The sequence below is a fragment of the Momordica charantia genome, assembly GCF_013281855.1.
Source record: "Momordica charantia cultivar OHB3-1 chromosome 11 unlocalized genomic scaffold, Mcharantia_2.0 BLBB01000011.1, whole genome shotgun sequence".
Classification (NCBI taxonomy): Eukaryota; Viridiplantae; Streptophyta; class Magnoliopsida; order Cucurbitales; family Cucurbitaceae; genus Momordica; species Momordica charantia.
Window position 1 is genome coordinate 4,459,320 of NW_028275159.1, and position 16,803 is coordinate 4,476,122.

Consider the following 16,803-nt stretch of genomic DNA (forward strand, 5'->3'; position numbering starts at 1 on the left):
TTTCTCGTGTCTCTCGTTCTCTTTCTCTTATTTATAGAAGGAGTCTCTTCGAGTTGGTTTAGATGGACTTACTCGATTGAGTTTAGTTGGTTTGGTTTGGGTTGATTTTGTCGGGTGGTCTGACCTAATTGGCTAAATTTAGACGGTTCGACTCGTATCACTTCTTTAGTCTCACTTCAAGTAAACCTAGTACGGTAATTTTACTCGTAACGACGTTTGTTAAGTTTATGAACTTTAAACAGTGGTAAATAAATTTCTAAAGTTTAATTTTGCCTTTTTAACATGTTCACATATTTTTAAAGTGTTTAGTAGGTCTTTATAATTTTGTAAATATATTCAAACATTATGGATTTTTTTTAGTACAACAACTTGTAGGGATTGAGATTCGATGATGTATGTTTTGGCTAGTTGAATTATACTCAAATTGCTAAGAAGGAATATAGAATTGAGATATATTTTTTTTTTAAAAAAAAAGTAAACATAGACTTGCTTTTGCAAAGGAAATAACGTGTTAAGAGAATTCAAATAGAAGATCTAAACCTATCCGAAAGAAAGACCCAATTTTTAAAAATTTATGGATGACCAAGAGTTTCTTTACCGTTAAAAGTCAGGTAGGGACCTAAACTATGCTATTACACCAATACAAAGTACTTACACCATAGTCTATTGTTCGTTCTTCTTTTCCATACAAACAAATTATTACAATATTGATATGTTTTAAATTATAATTTTTTTAGTTCACATTCATGGTAATAATTATGTGCACATCTCAATTTGTTTCTTCAATACAATTCTACCTAATAATAAATTGCATTGGTCTTAAAGATACTATAATTAATTAACAATGGTTAATTTACAATTCATAAATCATTTTCATGGGTGACATCTTAATTTAGGCAGTTCCATGACCAATTTTTTTTCCCTCCATGGGTCCATGGGTGGAGAATGTAAGGTGGCTCTGACAAATTTATTTGAATTTTATGGAATTATTTACAAAGTCAAGAATCAAAATATGGAAATTCAATTTGAACATGCTGTAGATAATGAGCCATTTCATGTCTTGATTATTGACTCTCTTGGAAAACTTCAAATCAATTAATATGAGGTTTCGGAAAATGGATTCTTTAATAAATTTCGAATACCTATTTTAGTCCATGAATCTTTGATCAGAGTATAATTATATAATCTGATATTCATTTTAATTAATATGTGTGACTGTAGTTAATACATGCCTATGTTAATATGTTCATAGTCACTTTATCCATGTGCTTAAAAAATGAAAAATAACAATGAAGGCCATAATGGTTTTACAATAACCGTAAAAAGAGACTCAAATAAATTTAAACTAAATAATTATAAGTGTTACAGCTAGTCGAACACTCACACGTGTTAGAAAAATCATAAATGGTACTGTCGCCATAAGCTAAATACATAGTTTTTTTTTTTTTGTTTTTTACAAAGCTAAATACATAGTTATAATTTACTTGTTTGATAATTATAAGTTTGATATTTGAACTCTTAAATTCTTATTGTTATTTTTTTAAATTTTTTTAGTATAAGCAGAGATGGTGATTCAAAACTTACGATTTTTTTTTATCGGAGATAGATGTCATAACTAGTTGAGTCATACATTAGTCAAATTATTAAATTGTATCTCCTAAAGTATAAGGATCAAACAAACATAATTTATATTTTCAAAAACTTATATTTGAATCTTCAACGTATTTATGACCACTGGAAAATGAGTTTGAAATAGCAATAAGTCGTTAATATTAGAATTAAAAATTATTCTAAACTTGTCGAGGTAAACCATAGTAGAAAAAAAAATGTTAAAAATAACCTTTCAACTTTAATTAGACACAAAATTAAAAATAACTATCTGAAAATGGAATGATTTGTTTTACAAAATACAAATTTATTATATATTTTTTAAAGGATCCAAAACTTTTAAAAAAACCAAAAGAAATTTTTGTTTTTTTGAGTTCAATAAAAAAAAATGGTTCAGTCTAAACTTGTAATCCAAAATTCATCGTCCCGAATACATCAAGAGATTCAGAAGATAATTGGGGCAAGTAAAGCCAAAGCAAGCGCAGCCATCCACTTCCTTCAACGCCGAACAAAAATCTTCCTCCGCCGCCCACCGATGGGGCTTCACTGCTTCCAAACTCTCAAGCTCGCCGCCTTTCCAACGCCTTCCACTTCCCGTCTAATTTTCAGGCCGCCGTCTCTCAATTCTCTGAATCCCCATTTTTGCCGTAACAAGAGACGACCTCCAATTCCACTGCTCCTTCGAGCTCTCTCATTGCCGGCGCTCCAAGCCGACCCTCCCACTACAATCGCCGGAGAAGAAAAGGGTAATTCATCTTTCTCTTCCATGTTCATCATCGTTTGACATTTCGGGAGTTTGGCGTCGTTAATGTTGTTCTTGAATTGGGAATTAGTCGCCAAGCCCCAATGGAGAGCTTCCATCGACTTCAAGTGGATTAGGGACAACAGGGATTTGGTAGCTGCAAATATACTCAATCGGAAGTCTGGTGTTGATTTGGAACTTGTGCTCCAGCTGTATGACAAAATGTTGAATCTCCAGAAGGTTATATTTGGATTTTGTTTTCACTTTTTCTTTTCTGGGTGTTGATTCAGTTTGTCATTCTTGCACCATTGGAGCTGGATTATTAGGCCTGTTGATGATACTTTCATCAAAATTTTAGTCCCCCAAATATACACCAGGACATACCATCAAACTGTCAAACTATGTATGTAATTTTGAAACCAATGCTTAGCTAACTGTTACTCACAGATACCAGGAAGTCGAGCGGCTTCGTGCAGAAAGGAATGCGGTTGCAAACAAGATGAAAGGGAAGCTGGAGCCATCTGAGCGGCAAAAACTCATAGAGGAAGGTATATGGATTTCTTCTGTCTGAATTTTTCATTAGCTTTATTCTCAATTTCATTGTTGTCAAACTCGCTCTGGTATTTCTCTTTTCAGGAAAGAATCTGAAGGAAGGACTAGTCTCTTTGGAAGAAAACCTTCTTAAACTTACAGATCAGCTTCAGCAAGAAGCACAATGTATACCAAACATGACCCACCCGGATGTTCCTATAGGAGGGGAGGAATGCTCGACGATAAGAAAGACGGTATTTCTACTTTCCAACTCTATATTATATTTCTTTACCTTAATCCTTGTGAATGGTACGTTTTACATTCTGCATTCTCTTTCGTAGGTCGGTACCCCAAGGGAGTTCAGCTTTCCTGTTAAAGATCATCTTGAACTTGGGAAGCGGTTAAACCTTTTTGATTTCGATGCTGCTGCTGAGGTACAATCCTTGTTCAGTTTAAGGTACTTAAGAGGAGCTACTAGTTCACCTTGTTATACGTATATCTGGAACGTTTTATGAAGAGAACTCTTGTTTCGACTTTAGATCCTCACATAACATTCACTCTGTCTTATTTTAGGTCAGTGCTTATCATTCTATGGTGTAAAATTGGAGGACTATATCTCCAAAAGATAAATTACATGTCCTTGCTTACTTTGTTATGTTCATGACTCATCAGTGTTGGTTTAGTTGTTCATTATCTCCATGTATGGCCTTAGAGTTATAACTGTCAAGTTTTGATGCTAACGGGACCGTAGATAAGAGATATTCAGTCCATCATCCATAACTAGGCCTATTCCTATTCAAACGTTGATTAGTTTCCTTACATTTTATGGAAGTGGGAATGATAGGAATGACCTTAAGGGTAATTAGGGATATTATTAGGGTATTGAGGGTATCTTAGTAATTAGATAGGGAAATTATTAGAGATAGTATTATAAATAGAGTGAGGGTGTAAGAAGGAAGGTATCCAATTAGTGAGTTTGGTTTTGACTTGAGTATGAATACTCAAGAGAGGGGAGGGCCCAAGTACCTCGAATTACTTGGTAGTTATTGTAGTTCTTATGTCTAATGTTAAATTTTTCTGGTTTATACAGGTAAGTGGATCTAAGTTCTACTACCTGAAGAATGCAGCGGTTACATTGGAACTGGGTCTTATCAACTGGACACTCTCGGAAGTAATGAAAAGGGGATTTACTCCTTTGATAACCCCGGAAATTGTGAGGTCCTCAGTTGTTGAGAAGTGTGGGTTCCAACCTCGTGGCGAAAATACTCAGGTAGAACCTTTTTTCGCACATCTTCTCTATCCACAGATAAGTAAAAGCAACATTATTTGAGGTCTCTGACCGATAGCTTCATCGTTTCGAGATAATCCCCCAGTAAACCTTGTATATATTTAGTAATTCAATTGACTCCTACTGAGATCTAGCTCGTTTTCAATATACTCCAAGGCCTCAAACTCAGATATCGAGTAGAGTACAAGCTTGACCATTCCAGATGATAATTTCATCCATTAATTGTATATGCTTTCGTTTTGCTAAACGTTGTAAGAAACTCTTTCCGTGGCTAATTATAACATTTCTTATACATATTGATGTGTTTTAACTTTTAAGGTGCCATTTTATAATATAGAATGAGAGACTTCTTTCCATAGTCAGCATCTAAGAGGATTTTAATTACAATTTTTTCACACTCTGCTCACTGCTTGGTAGGTTTATTCCATTGAGGGAAGTGACCAATGCCTCATCGGTACTGCAGAAATTCCCGTAGGAGGGATTCACATGGATTCTATCCTTTCCGAGTCTTCATTACCTTTGAAGTATGTGGCTTATTCTCATTGCTTTCGTACCGAGGCAGGTGCTGCTGGAGCTGCAACAAGGTACAGACCAACATCTCTAAGCCCGTGGTTCCACATCGTTTGAAAACTCTATCATCCTATAAATGAACAAGCCCTGAGTCTGCGTCTCACTTCTTTTATTTCACTCATATCATTACTGCTAAGTCTTCTTTGCTATGTAGTATTTGATATATTAATCTAATGCCGAGCAGGGGCCTTTATCGAGTGCACCAGTTCAGCAAGTTAGAGATGTTTATATTTTGCCGACCTGAAGAGAGCGAGTCTTACCACGAAGAACTCATTAGGATTGAAGAGCACCTATTCTCATCACTGGGATTGCATTTCAAGTAAGAACCTGCTTTTATTTGGGAATTAATGATCTTCGTTGCCACTGCATTGTTCTGTTTTTGGTTGCCCCATTTTACATCATCTCTGTTATCCTCACAGGACCTTGGATATGGCTTCTGAAGATTTAGGTGCTCCTGCTTATCGGAAATTTGATGTGGAGGCATGGATGCCGGGTTTAGGACGATACGGCGAGGTTCTCAACTCTCTCCTCTCTCTCCTCCTTAGTGGGGATATGGTTAGAGCTAAATTGTTTTGAGAGATTTGAAATCTTATTTACGAACCATACCCTGTTGTCCTCAACAGATATCAAGTGCATCGAATTGTACAGACTATCAAAGCCGCAGATTAGGAATCCGATATCGTCCACATGAACCGGTGCCGACAACTTCAAAGAAGGGCAAAAGCAATCTGGCACCTACCCAGTTCGTTCACACGTTGAATGCAACAGCATGTGCTATTCCACGGATGATCATTTGCTTGCTCGAGAATTATCAGCAAGAAGATGGCTCTGTTATTATCCCTGAGCCCTTGAGACCTTTCATGGGGGGCTTAGAGCTAATTGCTCCCACATCTGCATAGGGTACACTGAGGCAATCCCGACTGTTTTTCATTCCTTAAATTTCAGTTTTTGTAGTCCATACGACCTATTTGGATGGTGAAAGAGTGAGGAATTCAAAGAAATTGCTGCAAAAGCCACAGATCATCAAATAAAGCTTTCTCATGTTCTTAGGTTTTGTGGTATGACAAAACTGAGATCTGTTTGGCTTTAAATGCTGTCTCTGTTACTGTTGAGTAACCAGTACAATTCCCTGGCATCGGCTATAAATGCTTGTACCCCTTGATACCCATTGATACCTGCTCACAGCTGAGACTTTTGACTCGTAAACAGAAATTGGTTTGAAAGGAAAGATAGTGTGAACAGAATTTGAACGAAAAATTTCAGTGGATTTCAACAAATTGTACATTTCGAAGTGTGTAAACTATGGCCAATGCCTACAGACCAACTTCCAATACAATTCTCCAAGTGGTAAAGCCTGATGTATAAAATTGGTTTCAAAATGCAGAGTAGCTTTCTTCAAGGCTATCATCTTTTCAAAACTCACTATAACTTGAGTTTGCTCAAATCAACTTTCTTAACTGGGTAGGTGTAAGCCTCGTAATTTATTTGCTGTCCCAAGCTACTTATTTTTGTAAGAGTAGTTATTAGATCAACCTGGAGGAATAGGTCAAATGAGAATATACTTATTGGTGGATTAAAATATCTAAAAGTATGAAAAGACTGAGAGCAAAAGCAGTTAATATGATATTCTATTCCTATTCTTGCCCGCCAAAAAGGGGTAGTTCGTCCATTTTAGAAGAGAAATAAATAATCACGTACTCACCTCATAATCAGTCTGAGATACTGTTTCACGGCTACGTTGATACTTTTGAACCCATGGGAAAACATCAGGATCTGAGGCTAGAAATTCCTCCGTTGCTGCCTGATCAGGACCCAGAAATGCAGACAAAACAGCTAGCTGGACAAACAAGGTTTTAGGCTTCAATCACTAATAATATTTGCATCTTAAGATCATTTCAAGGGTCCTGCATCTTTGTTCCTCATTACATGTTTAGTCTTTTGTTTTAATAGTTCGTTCATATTAACTTAAAAGCACATTATGAAAAATAAAATCTTAGTTCATCCTCCAGGTATAACCTAACATGAACCTCAAAAAGTATTAGTTAAGTCAAAAAGGAAAACAAAGAAACACAATGAAATCACACTTCCACAGCTATATAAACAAATGTGATTTGATCATGCGGTCTTGTCAGGAAATAAATACATCTTATTGCTTTTAGAAACCAGTTATATAAAATAACTCCTCTTGTTCAACAAGATTGTGCTTCTTTTATTTTTGATAACCATGGCCATGGGTGTTAGCTTCATTGTTGACATAAAAAATTTTCCAATCCCACATCATGTCATGATCATGAAAACCATAAGATGTTAATATTGTAGATAGGTGATCGCAACCAAGAGGCCAAGACTTCAATTGTCACCTCAAAAGCATTTGAGTTAAGAGCTTGTTCTCCTCTGATCATCAAGATATCAATGTGAATTAACACGACACTAAACATGCTCTATTAGAATCTATGATAAGGTATACAATACAGCTACAAATATTGAATTGACATAGAACGGATTAATTAAGTTCTTTGATATATATAATCCACAGGAAATCTATGGACAGGTTGATACTTTTAAGGCAGCAAAACATTTCAAATGCAGCTTGAAATTAAGAAACGTACCTGTCGGGGACCAAACCCAATAGCAGAGAACTTCTCTTTCATTTCCTGGACGCTAGCTTTCCCCCAGATGGGAACCCTTCCCTCAGGATCAGGTGCTTCGGCATCTGATCTTCCAAATTGCCTGTCAAACAAGCCCCACTGTGGGCACAAGGAGACACCGTTGTTTGTGTTATACCCCAAATAATAAAAATTTGGCAAATGCACGTATTCTTTTTTTGACATATAATTAGTTGACCACTACTCTAGCATTTATAGGCTGGCTTATGCACAGACTACAATTCTCAGAACAGTGTCTTTTCTCTATCCATTTGGACAGGCTAAGAAATGGCCAACCAATTAGAATGAGAAAAGTGGAGGATCCTGAAATTGTCTCAACCAAATTACAGATTGAAAAATTTTGCAAAAATTACTTCAACAGCTATAAATTATTATGTGGAATTTTATCCACAACAATCGTGTTTGCAGTTAAGCAACCTAACTTATGGTGAAACATGCCCTTTGATTGAGCTAGCACAATCTTCTGTTGTTAATAAACTGATGTAAGAAACTAATTTTCATGATATTTTCTATCAACTTTGGTCTCCATGAACTTTCTTTCTGAATAACCCTATTCACTCTAATACCGCTTGACATGATCAGATTGATTGCACGGATTTGTTGTCTAAGAGCTAAGAAACAGATTTAAGAAGAAAAGTGAACACAGAGAATCAGACAACAATAATAGCGGGAATATCAGCTCAGCACTTTGCCAAAAACAGAGGTTGTTAGCTCAGGAAAGCAGTATCAGTTAGTCCACCATGTAATTGATAAAAGAAGACATCATTAACAGGAATATTCGTCAACCCTCTAGTGATCCTCACTCTAACATCCACCCACCTACTGACCCACTTACGCAGGCACATGCATGTACTAGATGAGTATATTTGTGGTAAACATGCAATGTGCATGCGGCATGAATGTACAAAGAAACCAACCTGCCCGCTGGAACCATACGCAGTATATAACAAATTCCCCTTTTCTTCATTCCCACCACATTTTCTGATGGCAGAAGCTAGAAAAGTGGATTTAGTGGCGCTTTGTGCTGCATAGAGAAAATGAACTAGAGATATTATCATTCTTCTTCAGAAAAGGCACTAGCATTATTATCTATTAGAATACACGAATCACCCCACTCCAACTCATCCCCATTAGGAACTGAAAGATTCTATAAATTAGGGGCTTTTACACTGACAACTTAGTTAGTAACCAGCAGGCCTCTAATTTACTAAAAAAAAAAAAAAAGATTAAAGAAGGTTATCAGAATGCAATTGGCCAAGGTATGGAGAAAGTTCAGAGATGATAAGCATAAGGCATAAAAAACCTGCGAATTGGATAAGATCTGCATAGGAAATGGGTCCACCCTTTGAATACGAATCTATCTCTTTCTTTGCTTCCTCTATTAAACTCAAAGCAGCTGAAAGTTTCTCATTTTCAGGTCTGGAAATCTCTGAACTTCACAGCAGAAAGCATGGAAGAGAAGTCAACAGATTTAATATTGAAAGAAGCACCAAGTTATTACTTTTAAACAACACAGTAGCTAGTTAAATAAAACAAACATTTAACGCTTAACAGTGCCATACGGTGGCTGAAATAATTTTGGAACTAAAAAAAGTGCAAAGATAATGATTTAAATAATAATATAATACCATACTTGAAAAGTGTTGGAGAATCATCATTGACTCACCATACATGCACAAGTATATAATGAAAAGAATGTGGATATTAATGATTTTTTTCTCAGAAATAAGGAAATGGCATCTAAAATGCAGTACCTGAAGCGAATGGATCCATTTGGCCCTCCAGATTTAGTTGCCTACAAATGCAATCAAAACTTATCAGCATCTTCGTTCCAGTCTATTTAGTTTCTTGATGCAGTACAATCAAGTCTAGATTTGTAAATTTAAATAGATGAAGTACTTTTGTCTCACCTTATCATAAGTCACAGCATCATTTAGTGCTAATGTTAAAAGGGAGGGAACGATGTCTGGATCTTTCTGAAATAAAAATAGAAAACAAAGGGGATGAGTATCTCCTCCAAGTGTTTAATTATTAGAACAAGAACATAAATCCTTCAATTTGCATGCTAAAACAAGTTAAAACCAAAATGTTGTGAGAGTATATTAAAAAGATTACATGTACCCTAACCTAACCGATTTAAGCATATAGTGATGCAATAGGTCGTAAAAGCTCAAATCCCCATAATGTCATTCTTCCTTATTTTATACTAATGGTCACATGTTGAATCTCTGTTCCATTATCCAAGCCTAAACATTAGATTATTTGTTGAGAATGCACTAAAAAGGATAAAACAACTTGAGCTAGTGATGATTTATTGGATTTATACCTTAATAGCTGTAAAAAGGGTCCCCTTGATATTTGCTGCAATCAACAATGTAAAAGGGAAATAAGTAAATCCATTACCTCGCATTATATACAATATATTTCAACCACTAGGGAATAGCAACATCATATAAAAAAGTAGAAGCAAACAATAGAATGGAAAACAATAATGCAGACTGATAATATAACTTACATAAAAAATCAGATCGTTGCCTGCGCTGTATTAAATCAGCAGCATAAGCCGGTTCCACCATTTGGTGTGAGCTTACCATCAATCCCTAAGAAGAGGTCGCAACTGGCAGAAACTCATCATCACTTCATTCTAACTCATATAATTGAATTCCGAAATAAGAGTTTTGACGGTATGCTGGGTACAGAGGAAAGAATGAGGTGAAATTGAAAGAGAAAAAGAAATGGCTCTCACCATGGAAAGGGTACCGCCGAAGCCTTGAAGAAGATCTCTTCTACTAAATCGATCCTCGCTGTTAGAATCCGGTTTGATTTGGCCACAACGAATTCTGACCTGAAATTTAACGCGACAGAATGTAGGATCAAGAATGCGCTCCGCATTATGGAAGAAAGGGAAGACTTACAGTGTGAGAAGAGGGAGATGGTGCAGCTGGGGCGGTTTGAAGAGGAAGAAATGAAGGCACGGTAGAGAGGAAGGAAACTGCCATTTTTGGCCTGCTTAGAGCTTCCTCTCTCTGCAACAATGGCGGAAGAAGAAGAAAATGCAAATTGCGAACAGATTCTGTGGCGCTATATTTGTGGAGACTGGGAGTTTATGATCAATATCCTCATCCGGACTCCTCCACGTCAGCTCCAAGGGATGGGACTGGGACCCATCATATTATCTTGCAGCTTCTCTACGTTAACCCTCCATCATTTAAACAATAAAATGATAATTTGAAAGTCCAAAAATCTATAGGTAGATAATCTAAATAAAACTTTTTTTTTTACAATATTATCTCACATATAAAAGAAATATAATAATCAAAGGAAGAGAAATAAATGTCTCACCACTAACCATATTCAATACTCATTCATAGTTTGACTAAATTTTAGATATTTGAACTTTCCATTTAAAGATAAGTAATATCATAAGGGCTATAAAAAAAAGGTAATATTATGAGCAATTGAGCTAAAAATAAAGAAAAAAAACTGAAGCACTTTATTGATTATATAAATGTCTATTTATGTAAATTACAAGGCTATTAAAGTAGAAAGGAAAATGTAATGTAACTTTATCAGATAACATTCAATGTTATCATTGAAATCTAAGTTGCTGATCACTGACAAAAATTTTGAAAAATAATGCATCTCTCTTTTGTTGTAGTCAACAAGTAGATGTTGACCGACCAGCACTTAGAATATTTTTCTGACCAATCCGCATCCTGCAGTATCCTTTCTTCAATTTTCTAACCCTCAACTGCTGCCTGTATTCTCGTGATATACACACACTCTGCCATCCGCAATGCCTTCTATTCACACCCATACATCAAAAACTTTCATCTGCGAATGAAAGATGTTTGTGAATTTGATTTTTCTCTCTGACATAGACAATCGGGCAAAGGATTAACATAAAACGCTTCTTCTGAACGGAACCTTTCCATTCCCTTACTTCCTGAAATGGGGCCTTTTCTTTTCCTTGCAGAACCTTGCCTGCAAAAACCAGAGAACAGTCATTGTGTTTGAAGTACTACAATCTTTGTTTTTGTACAACTTCTCTTGGATAAAACAGAGACATACTTTAAATTTTCCAACATTTATCACACTAATGTACCTTCTCTTGTGTAATTCAATAATTCGGCTGGCTAAATTATCCCCCTCTTTCATGGTTCCTCGTTCCAGTTTGTCAAACAGGCGAACGAGGACTTTCCTGTTGGGTAAAGTTTAGAGGTGACATTACAACGGATTCAGCAAATATTATTGTGAAAGTTATGGCTAATATGCACAAATGAATTCAGAATTATATATACATATAAAGTCTTGCCTGTCTGGTGATATTGTCCTCCTATGTCCAAGGAAACGGCGGTGACCTTCGACTGCCCTAGCCATGTTTCCAGAATATGAGGACATAAATACATCACTTTCAACAGATACAATGTAGTCTAGAGCAGCCATCTGAGATGCGTGATGGATAAAAGGTGCAAGCTCCTCAGATGATAATAACAATTCCTGAAGAATTGAGGAGAAGAAGCAACATTGGATGACTCTTGAAAGAGTAAAATGTGTTTTGGGCCCACTAGAAACACATTTCAAAAAAATTTTAGTGTTTGGTTAGATAATTGAAAGTGGATTCGCTACACTAAAAAAAAAAAGTACTTTTAGGAGCACTTATATATTGAAAAAAAAAAACACTTCATTTTAGAAGTCGTTCTCAACTCACACTAAAAAAACACAAAAAATGTGGAAATCAACAAGCAGTATGATAATACAAGCACTTACCTTCCTCATTAACAAGGGATATCGTGATTGAAGATCAGACATGTGAGAATCACCCCCATATATATTGCCGGCTGCAATGTATATAGTAGTATTTGATGGGTATCCAAGAGCGTTTAGAAAAATTCCAACCTCCTTTGGAGTAAGGGGGCAATACCCTTTAGATCTTTGTTCCTTGGGATTGATGTTTTTCACTTTCCAGTAAGATGTGTTCTCCCTGAAAGTTTTATTATAGGCAAATGTCAGGCTTCCAATTATCACCATCCATATTGACTCAGCTGTTAGGCCTCTATACCTAATCGTCCTCAGCTCGTCAGCTTCAGCAGGAGACAAATCATGTGTGCATCCACTGAATGAGAGCATATCCTTCTCATACCGTAAATGTAAAGCAATGTAAGGACCATAGGTCCTCATACGACCCACCAAAAGCTGTCAGAAAAATAAGATTCATGAATTGGTAGAAAATATTTCACAAGAAAGAAAGTTGACAAACTAAATCACCCCCACCAAAAGAGAGAGAGGGAGAAGAAAAGAAGAAGGGAAAAGAAATTCAGGCCTGTTAGTCAACCTTTCCCATTGCTTCAATTTTAGGTGCAAAACGTAAGGCTTCATAACAAGCACGGCATCGCAACTTCTGTATGTCAGCAGGAAGGTTGTTATTTGCTAAGCGAGAATCTGATTTTGCTGCTCGAATAACCTGAGACAAAAATAGAAATTAGCAATTCTAATTGTTGGGAAAGGTACATGGACAAGAAAATGTTTAACTCTACCTGATAATCTTCCCACATGCTAGCTATCTCATCCTGGTAGTAATCTATACCAGACCAGCTTCTAAAATGCTTAACTACTCTTGTAGCGGTAGCTAACACCTTGGGAAGCTTCTTAATGACTTTTACATCATTGGAAAGAGCATTAATAAAATGATCTTGATCAAAAATATCTGAGAAGTTGCTGCATATTGAACATGCATGAATTGTAAAACTTCATATAAACAACAAGAGACAAACTAGAGATGAAAGAAATCTACCTAGAGTCCTTCCAAAATGAGTGTTTGTCAAGTTCGGGAATTACAAGGGTTGCATTAATTATACGAGCTATAGCTACCATGTCACATATCTGCAATTTAAGGATGAGAAATAATCTTAGTCTCGAAAAATGTACACTGGATTTCACACAGGAATATTTTCACCTATGCTTAAGATATGTGACGTGAAAACATAAAATACCACGGAATTAACTTATTGATCAAGTTGATCCATGAATTGATGAGTATTAACTCAAGTATCTCTCTCTGAGAGAGAAATGTAGTACTAATATGCGCATTAGTGTTTAGAAAATATATGAGATTACATATTACAATCTCCTAAACTGTTATTATTTTGTAAGGATTATCTCTTTACATGTATTTTCTAACATTCCCTCCATGATCATTTCATGTCCTCCCAAAAAAAAATGGGAGTTTCTACCAATTACTGGTTCTATCTCTCAAATATATTATTATTCTGTGGCTTTGAGAGATTTTTATGACTTCATTTATAAGAGTGAATAATTGGATGTTATTAGTTTTTCTAAGTAGGAACAATTCAATATTCTCGTGATGTTTCAACCACCAAAACACATTTATTTTTATAACACAATTATTCAATCAACATGTTCTCCCAGAATCAAACGTACAAAATCACATATTCATCTATCATAAATGGAACTTAATTTGTATGAACAAGAAATTTTATTCATACAGACGGCAGATAGTGAGGAGGATGAGGAAGAAGGGGCAAAAGAGGGATTACATACCCCTGCACGCATCTGATTAAGCCCTCCATTCGCATGAACCAGAAGGTAACCTCTTGACTCTCCAGGAGCTGAAAGATCCACGAGAATAAGCATACTAACGTAGATGCGCAGTAGTATTTTGTGATGAAAAACAAATAGCGACTCCAACTTACTTGAGTAATTGAGACTAGGCTCAGTGCAGGGAAAGAAATCACGATTCGAAGGAGGATCCCAAAGATCATCAAAAACTGAGGCCTGGCTGCCAGCAACACACTGTTAGTTCTAAAGAAGTGAAAAAGACGAATACGCATAACTACTACTTAGAATTTGTAAAATACTTAAATCTATCAAAAGACAGTGAAAAAGAGTGAAGCAATCATAAGTCCCCTATTTGGTAAGGTGCTCAAGTTTTGGATTGAAGAATGACTTTTCAGTTTTTACCTTGCGAACAGGACGAGAGGCTCTCAACCAATGTGGTGGTACCAGTTCTTGTGTCAAGCTTTGCTTTAGAGCCGGCCTCTGAAATTTCAATTCACGATGCTACAAAAATGAAAAAAGAAAGCTAAAAGAACAATCAGGCCGGGAAACATTTTATAACTGCACAATCTGTTAAACCATTTCCGAAAAGAAAGAATACGAAACAAGAAAAAGTAGTACTGAAGTAAAGAAATCGAGTACAAAAATATAAAGTTGATTCCGATTTCCGAACAATAAAAAGATTAGCCCAAACAGTATCGACAAACTGCGCCTAAGCAGAAAACAATCACAAGAAAATGAAATTTAACGCAAAGAAAAAGATCGCAATCGCAACACACACGAACTACATAAATAGAAAACGCTGCAATTAAACAAACAGAAAGAGCAAGCGAGAAGTGAATTGGAGTTTGGTGATCACCGTAGGGAGCCTGTCACTGCGAGAGAAGATCGGAACGTCTCTGGACGAAGGAAAGACCTGGACCGGAACAGAGAGTACGACAACTAGCGCCATTGAACACATGGTGCACGTTAGAAGCTTTCTCGTGACCAACAACGCTCTTATTCGCCTCCTCTGCATCTCTCAATCTCTAGAAACCGATACGAGAAGACGAGTCTCTCACTCAGAAGCTCGGTGACTGAATCAATGGCGGCCAAGAAATTTACAGAGGCAAAAGCTCGGGCGAAGCAATGGGGTTTTGGGATGAGTTTCGGTTTCTCTGCACGTTGCCGCTCTGTTTTGGGCGGTTTCCTGACTATTTTCTCGTTAGCATTTGGGAAGGCGTGAAAGTTATTTATTTATACGAATTAAATTTTAAAATAATTAGCACCTGCGGGTCCCACTGGTACTCCTTTTTTCACCAAAAAATGAAAAAAAAATCACAGTAATGACAATTTATTTCGACGCGGAAAATAGAAAGATATATTTTTAAAACCCACGTCCTTTTAATTTAAGGGCAATAGCAAAAATATTACAAAAAGATTTAGTCAAAGGAGCCAAATATCAGTCCCATTTAATTTTTTCAAATATAGTATTTTTTTTTAAATGAAAGTCTAATTTTATTCAAATTATATATATCTGTAATATATTTATGATACATCTAACTACTGATATATGTATGTGATATACACCTAATATACTACTGATATGAGTGTATGCATAATATGTATGTCATATACATATAATATACTATTGATACGAGTGTTTGATATATTACTAATATGAATATCTGATATACTAAGCGAAATTTTTTGCTATATTTAAAAATTTAAAAAACAGATGACATATTTTGAAATATTTTTGCTACCAACTGTAATTTCTCTTTAATTTAATTGATTGAGATATTATTTTTTATCGCGAGTTTGAATCTTCATCCCTGTGTATTATTATATTGAAAAAAATAATAGTTTAAGAATCCTTTTCAACAAAATAATAGTTTTTTTTTTAAGAAATCAACCATATAGGAAAAAAAGAGTACAATCTACATTGACATATATTTATATTTATTCAAAGAATTGGAAAATAGGCCTTCAATAGTTGATCCATAAAATTTTAAAAGTGTTTATCAGCTCCAAATAATTTTTTTTTTACCAAATCGAGCATAACTAAACGATAGTTGGCATATATCTCCAATCAAAAGCTTGTGAGTTCGATTCCGCACCGCACATGTTGTACTAAAAAAAATAGTTACTTTTTAGAATCAAGACTATGTGATGGATAATTTAAGTTAATATACTGTGCGGATTAAGATGATTCTAAATTTTAAAGAAAATAATTTAGAGAATTTTGAAGAATAATATTTTTTTTTTCAAAAAACAAAAATTTATGAGAATGAGAGTAAAATACATGTGTGTTTGTTTGGTAGGATTTATATATAAAGATATGATGAAACTACAGGTTATCAACATACCATCACATGTTTTCTAGTATTTTGAAGTTCTTATAATTGAGTTATTGAAAATGAAGCTGCAGTTTGTTAGTATAGATACTAACTATCAATTCAGAATCGATTCATTCTCTATATTCTGACATCACAGTTAGTCATAAAATAACTTGTTATTAAGCTACTTTTATATACAAAATAAAATGCTTATATTCAAATTAATTTTACTAAAATAACTTATTTATTGAAGGTGAAAAATAGGGATTGTAAATAAGAAGGATATAGAAAGCTTGGGTCCCAATGCATCACCTCCCAGCTCGCGTCACGTGCTTGTACGATGCACGTATATTTATACGCACAGCATGCATTTAACCACGCACGTGCCTTAACCCATTCCCCTTCCATCCTTTTTCGCTGTCGGTTCTCATCTTTCATCAAAATATAACCTTTTCCATTAAATGAAGAAAGAAAAAAGCTGTCTTATTTGATCACAAAAATGAA

At 35.4% G+C, this 16,803-nt stretch overlaps 3 protein-coding genes across 7 annotated transcripts; 1 reads left to right on the forward strand and 2 right to left on the reverse strand.

Moving 5' to 3' along the window:
- Positions 1-2,021: 2,021 nt before the first annotated feature.
- Positions 2,022-5,996, forward strand: SRS (Seryl-tRNA synthetase). The gene is made up of 10 exons (XM_022277739.2): positions 2,022-2,354; positions 2,442-2,590; positions 2,805-2,898; positions 2,987-3,135; positions 3,223-3,315; positions 3,972-4,151; positions 4,587-4,753; positions 4,924-5,058; positions 5,159-5,252; positions 5,363-5,996. Exons 1-10 carry the CDS (start codon positions 2,144-2,146, stop codon positions 5,636-5,638), a joined length of 1,548 nt encoding a protein of 515 aa, XP_022133431.1. The 5' UTR covers positions 2,022-2,143; the 3' UTR covers positions 5,639-5,996.
- Positions 5,984-10,487, reverse strand: TL29 (ascorbate peroxidase 4). Of its 3 annotated transcripts, XM_022277757.2 has the most exons (11): positions 10,321-10,487; positions 10,152-10,250; positions 9,921-10,005; positions 9,732-9,766; positions 9,316-9,381; positions 9,160-9,200; positions 8,709-8,839; positions 8,323-8,429; positions 7,349-7,486; positions 6,442-6,576; positions 5,984-6,272 (listed from the first exon to the last, which is right to left on the reverse strand). In XM_022277757.2, the coding sequence occupies exons 1-11, from the start codon at positions 10,402-10,404 to the stop codon at positions 6,162-6,164; spliced, it is 1,032 nt and encodes a 343-aa protein (XP_022133449.1). In that variant the 5' UTR covers positions 10,405-10,487; the 3' UTR covers positions 5,984-6,161. The 3 variants fall into 3 exon arrangements, with proteins under 3 accessions (XP_022133449.1, XP_022133457.1, XP_087975865.1); XM_022277765.2 differs by lacking the exon at positions 10,321-10,487 and having other exon boundaries at positions 9,921-10,022; positions 10,152-10,256; XM_088119739.1 differs by lacking the exon at positions 10,321-10,487 and having other exon boundaries at positions 9,921-10,049; positions 10,152-10,256.
- Positions 10,488-10,875: 388 nt separating this feature from the next.
- On the reverse strand, positions 10,876-15,181 carry LOC111012925 (O-fucosyltransferase 7). Of its 3 annotated transcripts, XM_022287274.2 has the most exons (12): positions 14,841-15,181; positions 14,387-14,485; positions 14,119-14,200; positions 13,967-14,034; positions 13,200-13,288; positions 12,943-13,123; positions 12,741-12,869; positions 12,468-12,601; positions 12,176-12,389; positions 11,721-11,905; positions 11,511-11,606; positions 10,876-11,389 (listed from the first exon to the last, which is right to left on the reverse strand). In XM_022287274.2, the coding sequence occupies exons 1-12, from the start codon at positions 14,997-14,999 to the stop codon at positions 11,236-11,238; spliced, it is 1,590 nt and encodes a 529-aa protein (XP_022142966.1). In that variant the 5' UTR covers positions 15,000-15,181; the 3' UTR covers positions 10,876-11,235. The 3 variants fall into 3 exon arrangements, with proteins under 3 accessions (XP_022142966.1, XP_087975499.1, XP_087975500.1); XM_088119373.1 differs by having other exon boundaries at positions 12,176-12,601; XM_088119374.1 differs by lacking the exons at positions 10,876-11,389; positions 11,511-11,606 and having other exon boundaries at positions 11,747-11,972; positions 12,176-12,601.
- Between the last annotated feature and the right edge of the window lie 1,622 nt (positions 15,182-16,803).